General features: G+C 37.6%; 1 protein-coding gene across 1 annotated transcript; it reads left to right on the top strand.

The window, feature by feature from the left end:
* The first annotated feature begins 354 nt into the window (after positions 1-354).
* LOC144707950 (protein OSB1, mitochondrial-like) lies at positions 355-4,512 on the top strand. The gene is made up of 6 exons (XM_078581232.1): positions 355-738; positions 833-971; positions 1,842-1,926; positions 2,013-2,119; positions 3,189-3,376; positions 4,350-4,512. The coding sequence occupies exons 1-5, from the start codon at positions 386-388 to the stop codon at positions 3,372-3,374; spliced, it is 870 nt and encodes a 289-aa protein (XP_078437358.1). The 5' UTR covers positions 355-385; the 3' UTR covers positions 3,375-3,376; positions 4,350-4,512.
* Positions 4,513-14,922: the final 10,410 nt, after the last annotated feature.

Raw genomic sequence — 14,922 nt, 5'->3', positions numbered from 1 at the left:
GAACGTGGACCGTCATCCTGGAAAAACTATATAATGCCAGGAAGACGTCGCCCTCGCCATGGATGACAGAGCAGGATGGATGACGGGACGAGACAGATGAACGAACATGATGGTTGATGTGACGGGGAGGATGACGAAACAAGACGAATGACGGAACGTGGACGTCATCATGGAGACACTATATAACACCAGAAAGACGCCGCTAAGGCCATGGATGACGGAGCAGGATGGATGACAGGACGAGACAGATGAACGAACATGATGGTTGATGTGACGAGAAGGATGACGAAACAGGACGGATGACGGAAGGTGGACCGTCATCCTGGAAACACTACATAACAATGGGAAGACGTCGCCTTGGCTTGTGCAAGGAGAAAACTCATCCATGGCGACGGCCGTAGCAGCGCTTAAACCCTCCTTCCTTCTCCTCCGACTCGCTCGCCACGCCCAAATCCCCAATTCTTCATCATCATCATCATCATCAGCTTGTTCTTCGTGTTCTTCATCTCCATCTAGGGCTCTTCGCGTTGGACGGTTGAGTATCAGTTGTTCTGCGGATTCAAACGGCGGAACGGCTTATCCCAAACCGGTTTCGATTCCATGGCGGAAGGACCTCGCCAACGTTGTTCACCTCATCGGCGTCGTCGGGACGCCCGTGCAGATCAAGTACGTCAGCAGCGGCAAGGTCCTGGCCTGGACTCGCCTCGCTGTCAAGAATTCTGCCAGTGACACTACCTGGTTTGTGATGCGGAGTTTGTGTTTCTTGTTCCTCTGGACTGTTTGATTTTTTTTTCTTTTTTTGGTTTTGAATTGTGTTTGTGGTGATTTTCAGGATTAACTTAACTTTCTGGGATGATTTGGCGCATGTCGCCTTCAATCACGTGAACAAGGGTCAGCAGATTTATGTCTCTGGAAGGCTCGCTTCGGATGCGGTTGAAGGAGATGATAATAAGCGACAAGTTTATTACAAGGTAATTTTTTGGCTTCACGCGTTGAGTCAATTGCGTCTTTGCCATGGTTTTTATGTTTTTACTAGTTTTTATGTGTGTCTCTTGTTGTTGCTGGTTTGAAGGTGGTCGCCTAACTATTGATTTTCATGCTTTTATATTTTTCCGAGGTTTTTTCTTATTTCTGGTTTGAAGGTGGTCTCCCAGGTATTTAATTTGATTATTTTTTATGTTTTACCTGAATTATTTTCTTGTTTCTTGTTTGAAGTTGGTCGCTGATGAAGTGAACTTATATTTTACATGTTTTCTTGATTTTTCCTGTTATTTTTGGTGTAAAAGTGGCAGCCAGGAATGAATTTCATAATTTTTACATTTTCCGAGCTTTTTCCTTTTATCTGGTTTGAAGGTTGTCGTTCACCAATTGAATTTCATCATTTAACGTTTTGTTATTTTCCTTTGATTCTGGTATGAAGTTTCAGGTCTTGAATTTCATAATTTTAGTGTTTTTGTTTTGAGTTTTTTTTGGTTTCTGGTTCAAAGGTGGTCGCTCAGGAATATAATTTCAAAATTTTTATTTCCTAAGTTGTTTCCCTTGTTTATTGTTTGAAGGTGATCGTTCAGGTATTGAATACCATGTGTTTATGTTTTTTTAGTCTTTTTTTTTCTTGTTTCTGATTTGAAGGCAGTCACTCAGCAACTGAGTTTCTAAATTATTGGTTTTCTGAATATTTTACTTGTTGTTTGGTTCCAATATGGTCGCTCGTGAATGAAATTCCACATTTTTTATCGTTTACCCTTTTTTTCTTGTTTCTGTTTTGTAGGTGGTTACTCAAGATTTGAATTTCATAATCTTGTGTTTTTTGCTAAAACTTTTCCCTTATCTATGAATTGCAGGTGGTTGCTCAGGAATTGAATTTCATAGAGAAGAATCTACCGCAGGTGCCCTTATACGAACCAGAGTCCAGTTCCCCCATTCCTGGTGATTATCCATTCGATTATTATCGGTTCGACGTAGATTTAATAAACATTTTTAATGAAAATTATAATATCTCTCTGCTTCTACAGTTGGTAGAATGGGAAATCACAATCCTAATCAGGGCAGCACTCCTGAAGAGTTATGGCAGGCATTCTTCGCGAATCCCACAGAATGGTGGGACAATCGCAAGAACAAGGTCAGCATAATGAGTTTTATGAACATAATATTGGATAAATATTCTAAATTTGAACACTGCAGAGAAAGATGTTTTATATGACATGTTTAAATATTCCTCCTTTGGACTATGCTTGAAAATAAATTCTTTTTGTTTGTCCAGATGACTTCATATCTTAACTTGATAAATCCCCTGTGGGGAGTTGATACGAACCTAGACCTAGGCTCGTATCGGGAGGAGGGTTGGGGACGAGGTAGGGTAGAAGTTCCCGGGGTAGAGAGGTGAAACGGGATTGGTAGAGGACGGGCCGAGCTGAAGAGGTAGGGATCGGCCGAGGACGAGCCGCCTGAAGATGCGATGATGCAGAGACGATCGCGAGGACGAGGATCGTGGAGAGAGACGGAGCGAGGATGTAGAAGAGAGGAGAGGGGAAGGGAACCAACTATTACTTAAGAGCCAACATTCAAGTCTGCCCTCCTCCAAGGAGGGCTGTGCTATTTAAAGGGAACATAGGGGAAAGGAAACATAGCAAATGACGATAATGCCCTTCACGCCGCCAGGGGATCTTATCAGGAGTGTTCTCCGTGCTCGATGACGATGAAGAGAGAGTGATGACTTATCGTCCTTGTCATTTGTTTGGCAGGATGACGACGATGATGGCGAAGTCATCATCATCATCGTCTACGACTTTAACAATGATGATTAAATCATCATCAAATCACAGCGGTGGATGATGACGATGATAATGATAGCTGAGCCAGAATTAGGATAAAGATGACTAGATCATCATCATCATCATCATCACTGGTCTGCAACAAGAGAGGATGATGAAGAAAATTTCATCGTCTTCTTCACTCAAGCTTGTGATGATGATGATAACGACAATGACGATCTCTGGATGATGATGATGATTTAGACCTGTGATGGAAAACACTGTTTTTAGGTTAATCTGAGAACGATTCTTCTCCAGGGAAAGAAATCCTGTAAATTCATCATAAATTTATACAATGCGCGCTATTATATTAATATTCAGTAAATGGTTATTACGACTTTTCTGAACTTTTCTTCTGAGCTTGTCAATTTCTTGCAGAGAAACCCGAAATCTCCTGATTTCAAGCACAAGGATACTGGGGAAGCCTTGTGGATAGAGGGTAGATACAGTCCTCCATGGGTAAAATCTCAGCTGGCAAAATTGGATTCCAAGATGAGATCATTCCAATCGAATGACGTAAACCCTTCATCGTTCATTCGTGGTGGCGATTTTTCACATTTCTGAAGGTAACCCATCTACGAGCCCTCAATCAGAGTGCACCGAATCAATGTTCTGGCCATTTCTTGCATATTTATCGCTTACTCGGTTATTATTGATCCATATTTTTGTTCTTTTATGTTGGTAAGATTTTGAAAATCTTGGCGGAAAAGTTGATAAATAATGTAGAAAGAGTTTCAGTGCGGTTGATGAACTGAAATTGAGTCTGTTGGGTGTTCTACCTCTGCCAGTCGACATCATACTCTCAATTATCTTATATTTCCTCTAAAACTTGCTGTATTTGATATTATTTCTCTTCGCCGTTTGCTTTAGAGCATCCTTTGTAAGCTTATATTTTTCTGCAACAGTTTCCAGGATTAAAAGTTTGATGAATATATAAATTAAGGGGTTTGATGCATTTTTGCACCTCTTAATCATGAATGAGTTATGTTTATTTCAAGAAAATTATATTATTTGGTAAAATGTTTCTTTTTGCGCATAGTGATCCTACTTTTCCCTAGTTTCTTTTTATTTCATTACGTTCTCGAAGAACTTTAGTACTGCCTGTTCGTAAACTCCCGCGTCGTGCTTCTTGATCTTAGCCATGTGGCAAGGTCCTACCTACTATTGAGGTTACCAAGATTCCCTCTTATTCCATTTAGTAGATATTTTATTTACCTTGGAAGAACATATATTCTTCATCCTATACAAAATTCCTCATTCTATTCAAAAAAAAAAATCTTCATTCTTATGTTCTTTGCACCATACAATTTATTTTAGGCACATTTGTGGATAATAGGATGCATTCTTATGCTTGTGTAATGAGGTTAATATATGGGCCAAGGTCCATATACAAGGATAAAACTAATGCTTAATAGAACATGATATCAAATTATAAATCAATCTCCCTTGAGAAAACTATGCTTAATTATAAATCAATTAATACCACAGATCAGGTATTAATATACATTGTTTAACGATTTGTTCTTTCGTGTGCCGCAGGCTAGGGAGAAAAAACTGAGGCCAGATGGCATGATGTGGAATTGGCTGAGGGCTATCTTGCTGTTTCTCTGGCATTAAGAATGTCTCACATTCCTTGTCATACCAGGTTGGAATATGATAACAATGGAAATGATGCTTTAATATAACATTAATAGTTCCAAAATACTGAGAGGGACAAGCCTCCCATACATATATATGTATGTATGTATGTATGTATTTGTACATATATATATATATATATATATATATATATATGTTCTTCAAAAAAATGTGTGTATATATATACATATATATATACACACGTGTATATATATAGAGAGAGATAGATAGATAAATAGATAGGTTGATTGATTGAGAGAGATGTATAGAGAGATAGATATAGATACATAGAAGGTCGAGGGCTGTATTCAGATGTCTCCATAGCCGGGGTTAGGTATTGGTGTGTATTATAAGACGTAAGATGTAATCTTAGATAAGGTGATATATAATGATGTTTATCACACTTCACTTAAAAATAATATTAAAGTGTATAAACTTCTCTTCAACATACCTCAACATAAACCTCTCCCTCTCACATCCCGTCAGTAATAATAAAATTAGAAGTTTCTAAAATGTCTGCTGATGAATTAATATATCATTGTAGCTTTATAGCTACGCTAAACACACATTTTATCACGGACCACTTTAGAAAATTCCAATTTTGTTGCATGATGTGTGAGTTTGTTCCATATTTATTTAATCAATTTCTAATCATATTTATTGAAATTTAAGTCACAGGATGCTTAGAGAAGATTATTAAGTGAATAAAATCAGATTGAACAAGAGTCTAATTGTCTTTTAATCGGATATAGGTTAATAAAATCAGAATGGTCAAAATGAAAGCAACTTGATTATCCACTAATATAAGTTGTTCTAAATTAATTTATGACATGGAACATGTTTTGAGAGAGCAAGAAATCAAAAACTACTCTGTGTTATGTGAGACACTTAAGGACAAATGCTTGTTTCAACTTATCAATGATTTCACCACAAAATAGATCTCTTTTTGTATCAATTTGCAAATGCCTGTATAGAATAGATTTGTATGGATCTCATATTTTCAAACCATCATTTACTCTTGTTCTTTCTTAAGGTAAAAATTTTAGACGATCTGTTACACTAGGCAAGGAAGAAAGGGATAGGACATTCAAATATATGTAAAACTTTGGCCATCTAATCACAAACAGAAGACCCAGACCTTCTGTGTTCTTGAGTTGGTAGGGGTGGCGTCGTTGCATAGCCATTATTATTCCTTCCACGATATATCTTGAATTTGCATCCACTCTCTATAAACTCAGTCTGAACACACATCAAATTTTTAATATTTAGGATAGTTTTAATCATATGTTTATCAAGCTGAAACCTTTTTATCATGGCATCTGCAAGTGCAGGGGATATTAAACAATTATATGGGAGGCTCATCGAACATATGTATAAGAACTATTGTGGTAAACTTATTATAATTTGGTATTCTTGTGCAACAACATAAGTAAATGGCACTTGGGTAGTATTTTTCAATGAGTTCTGTTTTCCATGCAAGAGTCATCACATTATAATTTCTTGACTTTCAATGAAAATGCAACCCACAACAGCCTGTTCTAATGTTTTTATCATCTTTTATCTTTCTCTGAGTTAATCATCAAGCTTGTCGCCTAATTTTTAGCACATAAGGTCATCTTCCATGACCTAGCTAAAGGGTAGAACCCCAGGTACATACATCTTTCTGTTTGTGCTGATACTTGAATCCAATGATCCCTCCAGTATTTTGAGAGTGCTAACTAACACCTAATTTGGATCTTTTTCTTCATACTTTTGCATCATAAATGTGCCCTTTGGCTTTTTAATATATCGTGTCACCACTTATCATAAGAACCCAATTAATGTACTGTCTAACTCACACACATTTTTTTAATTTTAATCAATGAGTTTTAATATTTGACCACATATTTTTGTTGCAGAAAAATGCCAAAGTCATTCCCATTGAATTAAATAGAATGGTGAAGACGGTTAATTTCTTAATTCAACCAAATCAAGTTACACCTGATTGGATCAAAAACTGTACCACTGTGTTATAATCACAAAATATGTCATTCAGAAATCAGGATATTAGGATTTTCACACTGATATTTAGACATAAATAATCAATCAGTTTTCCCAGTTTGTTTTGTCAGAACATTTCATTATTTATGCGTCGGATAATTTTTCGACGCTCTCTCTTGTAAACGCTCCTAAAGTTGTGTCTTCTTGTTACTGGGAACTTTATTTCCAAAATCACTTTCACAACAAGCAAGGAAACACAGATTTTCAGATGGTAAGTTGGGGGGATGTTGAAGATTGGTCCAAAAACATATGACCTTGTGGATGGAGAGGGATTTGAACCCTTGGTATTCATCAGTACTTTGGTTTTCATGACTGACTCTTTCAACCGCTTAGACATGTATCCCTTTATGTTTCGCTCGTCCCAAAATTTTACTTTGTTTCTTTCATTTATCCAAAAATGACATTAAAATTTTTATAAATAATTATTCAACATTCAAATTGACTTTTATTTCTTCAAATGCTAGAAAAATCTAAATAAAAAAAAACCATAAAATTATAATTTATCATAAAAATATATTTAGTGATTATAAGCTTAAAAAGCATGCATATTATATCTTTCCATGCTTATAAACATGTAAAATATATGATATTGTGGCCATTATTAGCATGTTATTAGTGGGGAAGCCCCTTTTCTCCTCAATTGGGTGTTATAGCAGATGGAAGTATTGTGGTCGACAACCCAATCATATATTCCATATGTCATTCAGAATTTATTAATTTAACATATCCATCATAATGCATGTGTGATGTTTATGATGAAGTACATGAATACATGATCTTAGTGAATTCGCATGATGCCATAATATAAAGATCCCTGGTCTTCAAGTGTGTGCACCAAAATATTCATATTGAAAGTATACTAAAGAAGGTCATAAAATATTTGGATAGAATAACACTATCTAGTAACACTCATACGATGAGTGTGGTTGATCCTATGTCCATTAATGTGGAGATACTAAAGGCATATAGTGGGTGCTATTCAGTAGAAATCATTCATTAGATTGATGATTTACCAGCACATCATCACTACCTAGGATGGCTAATTAGGGTTTCATTGTAGTACTGGGATTTTTTGCTTTGATTAGAAATTATTCAAACTCAATTCTATTATGGAATATTAAATCAAATATGTCTAAAAATCAATAATTTCAAAAACCAAATTTGTCATTTATTGGTTCATTGAATGAACATCTTCAAGTTGCTTAGATGTCTGACGTCGATACAAAACCGCATGATGTACAAAGCATTGGGTCTCCTCTTATTTTTGTGACATTGGCTGCCAAAAATCTAATTTCTTCTCCAACCAGTCTCCACTAGAATAAAAAATAGGAAAGAGGTAGTAAAGAAAGATGGATGACAGTGAAGAGGACTCACACGAGTATCAAATGAGGGTACCATAGAAATTATAAAATGTCACTCAAGGAAAATTTTCTATTGATGAGTATGGATCGTCTAAAAGAAATGGTAATTAGGAATTTAATATTCTTTAAATAATGATTCATGAGATGAGAAGGGATACATATAAAATACGGGGTCTATGGACGAGAAAATTTAAGGCAAGAGACTGATAAAATTAAGATGATTATAGTAGATAATAGATAATTATAATTAGAATAATGAGTGAGAATGGAGTGATGTGATAAGAAAGGAAATACACAAGAGTGGCGATAATGAGATAAGAAAGGAAATACACAAGAGTGATGTGACATAAAGAGTGAGTTCTATAAGGGGGGACTACAAGTGAGATGATAATAAGACGGGGATGTCTGAAACATGATCAAATTTGAAAAGGCAAGAAGTTATGGTAGAACATAATAATGAATGTGATCTATGATAACCATGATGCTGAGAAGAACCAATGCAAGATGATGAGAATTACCATATATCATTATGTTCTGCCAAGATCACGATGATTTTCAAGTGCAAGCAAGCTCCCTCTATTCTTTGTTGCCTCTTCTCACATAACGACAACATGAACAAGATCGATGGATCTCAGAACTTCACTAGCTCTCAATCAGCCTACAAGTGTATAAAGTATATTTAATGATGAATTTGAGAAAGATCCATGTCTCTAGTTTAATGGAAAGAGGGGAATGAAGGCGAAGCGACCTTTTGGAACGTCAGATATCAAGATTTTTCTTTATCCCTGTCATCGGCAATGTCTCTTCCTTATTTTCTATTTACCATTTGAATATTAAAAGGTCACTCATTTAATGATTGGCATAAATCCTGCGTCTTCTGCAAATACTAATACCAAGGATAACATGTGTCCCACCGCAGAGTAAGAAGATAAAAAAATACTTTTTTATTTATAAATCATAGTTTGACATCATTGCGTGTTGTTGCCTGCCATGTCAACACTCCTCTTCTCTTTTTATTACATCAAATGACACATTGATGATGGGTTCTGGAGCCTTGATTGAATGATAGAAAATACCTTTTTATGCAACGGAAGCATTGATCAATTACAAATCGATCTCTAAAACATAATACATGACATGTACCTTGTGGAGAAATCATTCCATCCTTGACTTGGTCCCTTTGATATTGTTTTGAAGTTGTTCATGTGTCTTGCCTATAGAAGTATCAACATGATCAAGTTGCTCTTAGATCTCGACACGATCAAGTCTCTTTGATATTCTTTTCCACACGATCATGAAATCCTTGTAGACCTTATCACCATGAAAACTCTCTTTCTGGATGAATGGAGAAACCTCAATTGGAAGAAAGGGAGGGGGGGGCAGCTTTGGCTGGCCTGGGTGCCTAAGATGGGTGCCCCTTCCTCTATTTATATTTTACTTAATATTTTCATAAAAATCCCATTTAAGTGAAATATGTTCACCACTGCCCCTATGATCTTATGCGTGTGACCTTGTTGGCCCATATACTGTTCTAGTTAATAGTTTTAGCGGCCCAATAATAATTATTAGCTAACTAATTAGTTAACTATTTTAGCATATATATTAATTAACAAATGATCGATTTAACCTAGTCGATAGGTTAAGTTTTTAGCATGCAGGGTACCAAACTACACCTCATGCTTTAGAAGATACCGAATAGTGTTTGAGCTCTCTCATGAAACCTTTACCGCCATCGATTATTGTATATGTATAATACTTCATTTGCGCGAGACTCCCAAATGACTTAGGTTGTGGTTGATTATCAAATCCTAATCCGTCATTCGATTAGTAATGATGTATAATGGGGATGATTAGAGAATGCCTTCTCCAATATCCTCTCTACCTTGGCTAGATATTTTATGCATCATCTTCCTGGAGTCAATCTCCTCTTATATCGGGGTCAGATGGTCCTGTCTTGCCTACTCAATCACCTTCATGGGCTTCTTACTATATCCGAGCTATGTCTTGTTTGACTCACATGGTTAGACACTCGCAAGTTGTAGTAAAAAAATTGTTATCCATCCACGAGATGTCTTTGGTATTTCAAGTTAATTGATCATTTATACAACTGTGACTTGAATCAACCCGATTGACATCTAGATGTAATACAAATGAATTCAATGCACTCTTTCTCCAAAGAGTACCCACCATCTATCCTTAGTGTCTCCACACTAGCGACTACATGATCAACCATACTTATTTTTTAAGTAGGATCAGATAGTATTATTTTATTCAAGTAATTTGATGCTCATCTCAACTAACCATCAAATAGGATTATTTAGAATGCATATTTAAAGGCTAGTGATCATTACATTATGATCTCATCATAATTCATTTGGTCATTGCACATATTCGTAGACTTCATTAAAAATATCACACATCAATAAAAACGAAGGAGTATTCCATTCAATGAACTTAAATAAAACATGACGGTGTCATTGGCTTGACGGTCACATAATATCCATCAAGGGGGGAGGGAAAGGAACAAGTAGGAAGAAGAGAGGGGGGGGCATGAGAAGAAGTGGGATGAGAAGGAACAAGAAGGGGCACGAGAAGGAACAAGGATGGAGGGGGGGTCAATGAGAAGGAAGAAGAGCGGGGACGAGAAGTGGTGAGGCTGCTTCTAGCTTGGCCCAAGGTGGTTGGAGGGGGGGGGGTTACAAGGAAGGAAGGAAAGGGGGCACAAAAAGGAAGAAGAGTAGGGGGGGTGGGAAGGAAGAATAAGGGGAGGCACGAGAAGGAGAAGAAACAAGGAGGTCCATGAGAAGGAACGAGATGGAAAAAGGGGGACGGGCGACAAGGAAAAAGAGGGGGAATGCGATGGAAGAACCATAGGAAGGAGGAGGGAGAAGGGGGGGGGGGGGGTACAAGAAGGAAGAAGAGGGGGAGGTAGGAAGGAGGGCGCCATTGTGTTAAAAAAGAAACAAGAATCACCTTTCTAGACAAGCGTTTGCAAATGGTTCATCTGTTCAGGAATCGTTCCCGAACATTGTTCATCAGGGATTTCCTACTTTCATGCTCATGTTTGTTCATGTTCGTTCTCACATTCGCACGCTGCAAATGATTAAAATCCTTTTTGCACATCCAAAGGATTAGGGAGAATAAGATGATAATATGAGTAAGATAAGGAATCATTCATGTAATAAAATAGGAGAAGGGGTGCATGGTAGGCGTTTGCTGAATACCTAGAAATGCAATTGAAAATTCTATTATGGCCTCAATGTGATCTGAATATAATAATCAAAAAATGAAAAATAAGTAAAAATATACCATATTGAGTTAGATTTCACCAAATACACTCTCATGTGGATGAGCAAGGTGAAGGGCGCCAATTGCTGCCTCCTAACTTTAACAAGCTTCCTTGCTTATCCTCCTATGAGCTGGTATATATCCATGTCTTTTTAAGGATCCTTTGGCACTGTGCTGAAGCTGTTGAACTTATATGAGGTTACCATGTGACTCTTTGAGCTGCATCACAAGGGCTCTATACAGTGAACCTTTTCTAGTGATAAGAGATGAAGATAACGGGACAAGAAAACTCTTTTTATAGCTTGGGAAGGGGCCTTGGAGGCTATAGGTGTCCTGATCCAGCCTTGGAGGTCCTCCAAGGGTTGTAGGATTGGCCTAGCAATCCCTCCTTGGTAGAATCTGTCATCTTGATGGCAAAGAATGACGAAAAGGGGTAGATAGAAAGGGATCTGCCCTTGGCCATCCAATATGCTTAAGAGATGGACTGACGGCTGTGATTAAATTGTAGCTGTGGTCCTTTTTTAAGTGGTGCTCCCCATGCGCCATAATTTTTTATTCATCTTCCCCATTGTGCTTTTTTATTCATTTTGATGTGGCTCCTATTGTCCTATTCAGCAGACCTTGGCAAATCACTACAGGAAGAAGAAATAAAAGGTAGGTTAAGTAAATAAATACGACTATCTAATCTTTATGAGTAAGTGTATGATTACGATTCTATCATTAGAGTTTGACCGTCCAGATCCAATCTGGATTTTTAGCAAAGATCCATAAAGTTTAGTTTGGCTCCGGTCCGGTCTAGTCTTGTCCTGGTCTGGTCTGGTTGTCTAATCAATGTGAAAATCAAATTAGAACATTTATGTTGATGGTCATTTTGAATATCAACATAACAAGCTTTAGAACACTTGGTCTTACTGAACAGGAAGATAGGAGAGGATAGGGAGCTACTGAGCACGTTGTGGGTCCGAGCCAGAAAGGGGGAAGGGAAAGCATGGGACAAGGAAGGGGAGACAGGATGCTAATGAGCAGGCATTGGTAATTTAAAAAAAGGAAGGGGAGCAGAGAGCTAGGGTGGGGAGTAGTAGGGAGCACTGGAGTGGGGAAGGAGTAGTAAGGATGGGGATTGATAGTAAAATTTGTTTTATTAAATTTAGTAGGTCCAGTCCTTTATCTGGATTATCCCTAGACTGAAGTTAGACTGGACTTACCAGATTAGAGTTCAACTTCATAAGGGATATCAACAGCCAACACACCAGCCTATCAAGCATTTAGCTCTCAAACTCACACCATTTTTTATTTCGGTAAGATCTGCCTACAAAAGTGTGGGGTTCCTGTTGTCTCGAGAGACTCGCCATGATGACCTCTCATGTATGACACACACTTTCCCTTGAAGGTTCCTGTTAGTGATGAATCACATGTGTATGAAGAAGATGGCATGCCTCCAGCATCATCCGAATAAAGCCTCACCAACACCACATAGCTAACAAGTGAAAATCATTGATGGTATTGACAGTGTCCCTCCCCTCACTGCTCAGCGTTTGACTCGCGAGCAAAGATTACTTGAATGGCATGTAGGCAATTAGCTAGCTGAAGTTGACATGCCAAGGTCTGTCATTTATCATATGAGCATACAAGTGAAGTCCACGTGTATTTGGAGTATTTAGGCTTGTACCTTGCCTAAACAATATGTTGTACACCATTTTCTTCACCAATAAGATATTCCCTACAATCAAGAGCAGGGCATGGCTAGCTCCAGCCATATCTCAGAACCATGACTTGCCAATTAAAGAACATATTCCCTACAAATTATACTACTAGCATTCTTTGGGTGTTCACATACAACTAGAACAACAATTAGGAATATACTTAATTATGGTGGTTGAACAGGGAAAGTGCATGACTATGGTGATAAGTACATGATTAGTAGCCTCAGTTCCCTACTCCACTACTAACTATTGAACTCCATCTTGTCAATTACAGCTTTACTTAGATTATATGTTCCCCATTATCATCCTTTGGGGGACAAACCTCTACTAGTCAGGTTTTTAGAACAATATTCCTGTATCAACTTTGAATGTAAAGATTGAAGATTGTCAGTAAAGGTGTGGATGAGAATATGTCATAAATGTATTTCAGAGCACTACTTTTAATATGTATAGATCTATTAATTATGTTTCAAGTGGCTTCTATTGTTCCAAAAGCCTGCTACCTTTGACCAATGATGAGCTCTCGGGATTGGGGATCCAATCGGATCTGATCATTCAAATCCAGATCGAAAGATTCAAGCGATCAACAGCCAATTTGAGCTAAACGGTTCGAATGTTTTGATCGAATAGAATATTTGTTCGTGTTTGAACAAATTTTTTTATTGAAATATTCGGTTTGTTCGTGTTCGATTGGTCATTTGTTCGAACTGTTTGAACAAGTTCGAACAAATGGCCAGTAAACTCAGGCTTTGCCAGAGTAGAGATAGGCGTGGCAGCAGAGAGAGGAGAGATGGAGTGTCAGGCAGCTGGGAGATCTCCAGACATTCACCGGTACCATTTTGGGCTGGCCGAGCCTCGCCAGAGCTCTCCAGACCTCTCTGACTTGGCTGTGCCAAAGAATTTGTGAAGCAAAAGAAGAATTTGTGAAGCATGAGGAATTTGTGAAGAAGCATGAGGAATTTGTGAAGAATGAAGAAGAAGAAGAAGAAGAGGAAGAAGAAGAAGAAGAAGAATTGAACTGATCAGATCAAATTCAAACATTGGATTCAAACCTCGGGTCTGTTCAAATAATCCAATCCAAACCCAATGCACAGATTGGATTTGGATCGAGTCTGAAATTGAATGATTGGGGTTTGGATTCAATCAAACATTCAAGCAATAAGTCCGAATCCCCCATCCCTAATGAGCTCTAGCTGTTGTATACTTGCTTGCCTCGAACCCATTATACCTCGATCTGGTTAATCATGATTATTTACAAGTCAGATTATTCCTCAAAGCTCATGGTAGATTCATTGATAGAGGAAAAGAACAAGTCCTGTTATCCATTCACTTCAACTCTCATCTACCCAAGACTTTCAAGAAGTCCTTGTTCATGATAGATATTGCTCTTGACTTTTGGACTCATAAAAAGAAGATAATGATGAAGTAAACTTAAGAAAAAAAGCATATTAAAACACCTTATGGTTCACATGCCCCCTGTTCCAGAGGCACAAGAATACCCACAAGGAGATTCGAAATTACAATAAAAGATGAAGAGCCGTCCTCTACATTCGAACGGTGGATGGGAAAAGCTCTTCCGTTTTTGCAGAAATATGGAAAATGAAAGGGAATTGAATAAATACCCAAGAAAAGACAATTTTCATGAAAACTGCAGAAAAAGCTGGGGCAACAAGCAAACTAAAACATGCCAATGTAAAAAATGAACAGCAGATCCCAGTTCACAATCCTCATTTTCTAGAGGTAGAAGAAAGCTCTCAAGAAAAATAATTAACAAAAGAAAATTATTGACGATGATGATAATGACAATGTTGATGAATATGGTGATGCTGATGATGACAGAGCAAACAAAAAAATGCTGATAACAAAATTCAGCGCATTCTAGTTCACATGCCATCTAATCCAGAGAGTCAGAAGAAAAACCATTTAAATAAGAAAGGAATTATGACAAAAGAAATCAATCCAAGATCTAGCCTACAACACACTATAAATGATAAGACCATGAAGAAAAAGGAGACGCTGGACCAAACTGAAGAAGGTAACCAAAACACGCTGATAAAAAAAAAAATAAACAGCACACCCTAG

The sequence above is a fragment of the Wolffia australiana genome, chromosome 9, assembly GCF_029677425.1.
Source record: "Wolffia australiana isolate 7733 chromosome 9, ASM2967742v1".
Taxonomy (NCBI): Eukaryota; Viridiplantae; Streptophyta; class Magnoliopsida; order Alismatales; family Araceae; genus Wolffia; species Wolffia australiana.
This window is presented reverse-complemented; position numbering and strand designations above follow the sequence as displayed.

Bases quoted from the DNA above. Each gene is read 5' to 3' on its own strand.
- LOC144707950 (XM_078581232.1), top strand. From the start codon at position 386: ATGGCGACGGCCGTAGCAGCGCTTAAACCCTCCTTCCTTCTCCTCCGA. The intron at 972-1,841 runs GTAATTTTTTGG...TATGAATTGCAG, and splicing joins AGCGACAAGTTTATTACAAG to GTGGTTGCTCAGGAATTGAA. The intron at 2,120-3,188 runs GTCAGCATAATG...AATTTCTTGCAG, and splicing joins GGGACAATCGCAAGAACAAG to AGAAACCCGAAATCTCCTGA.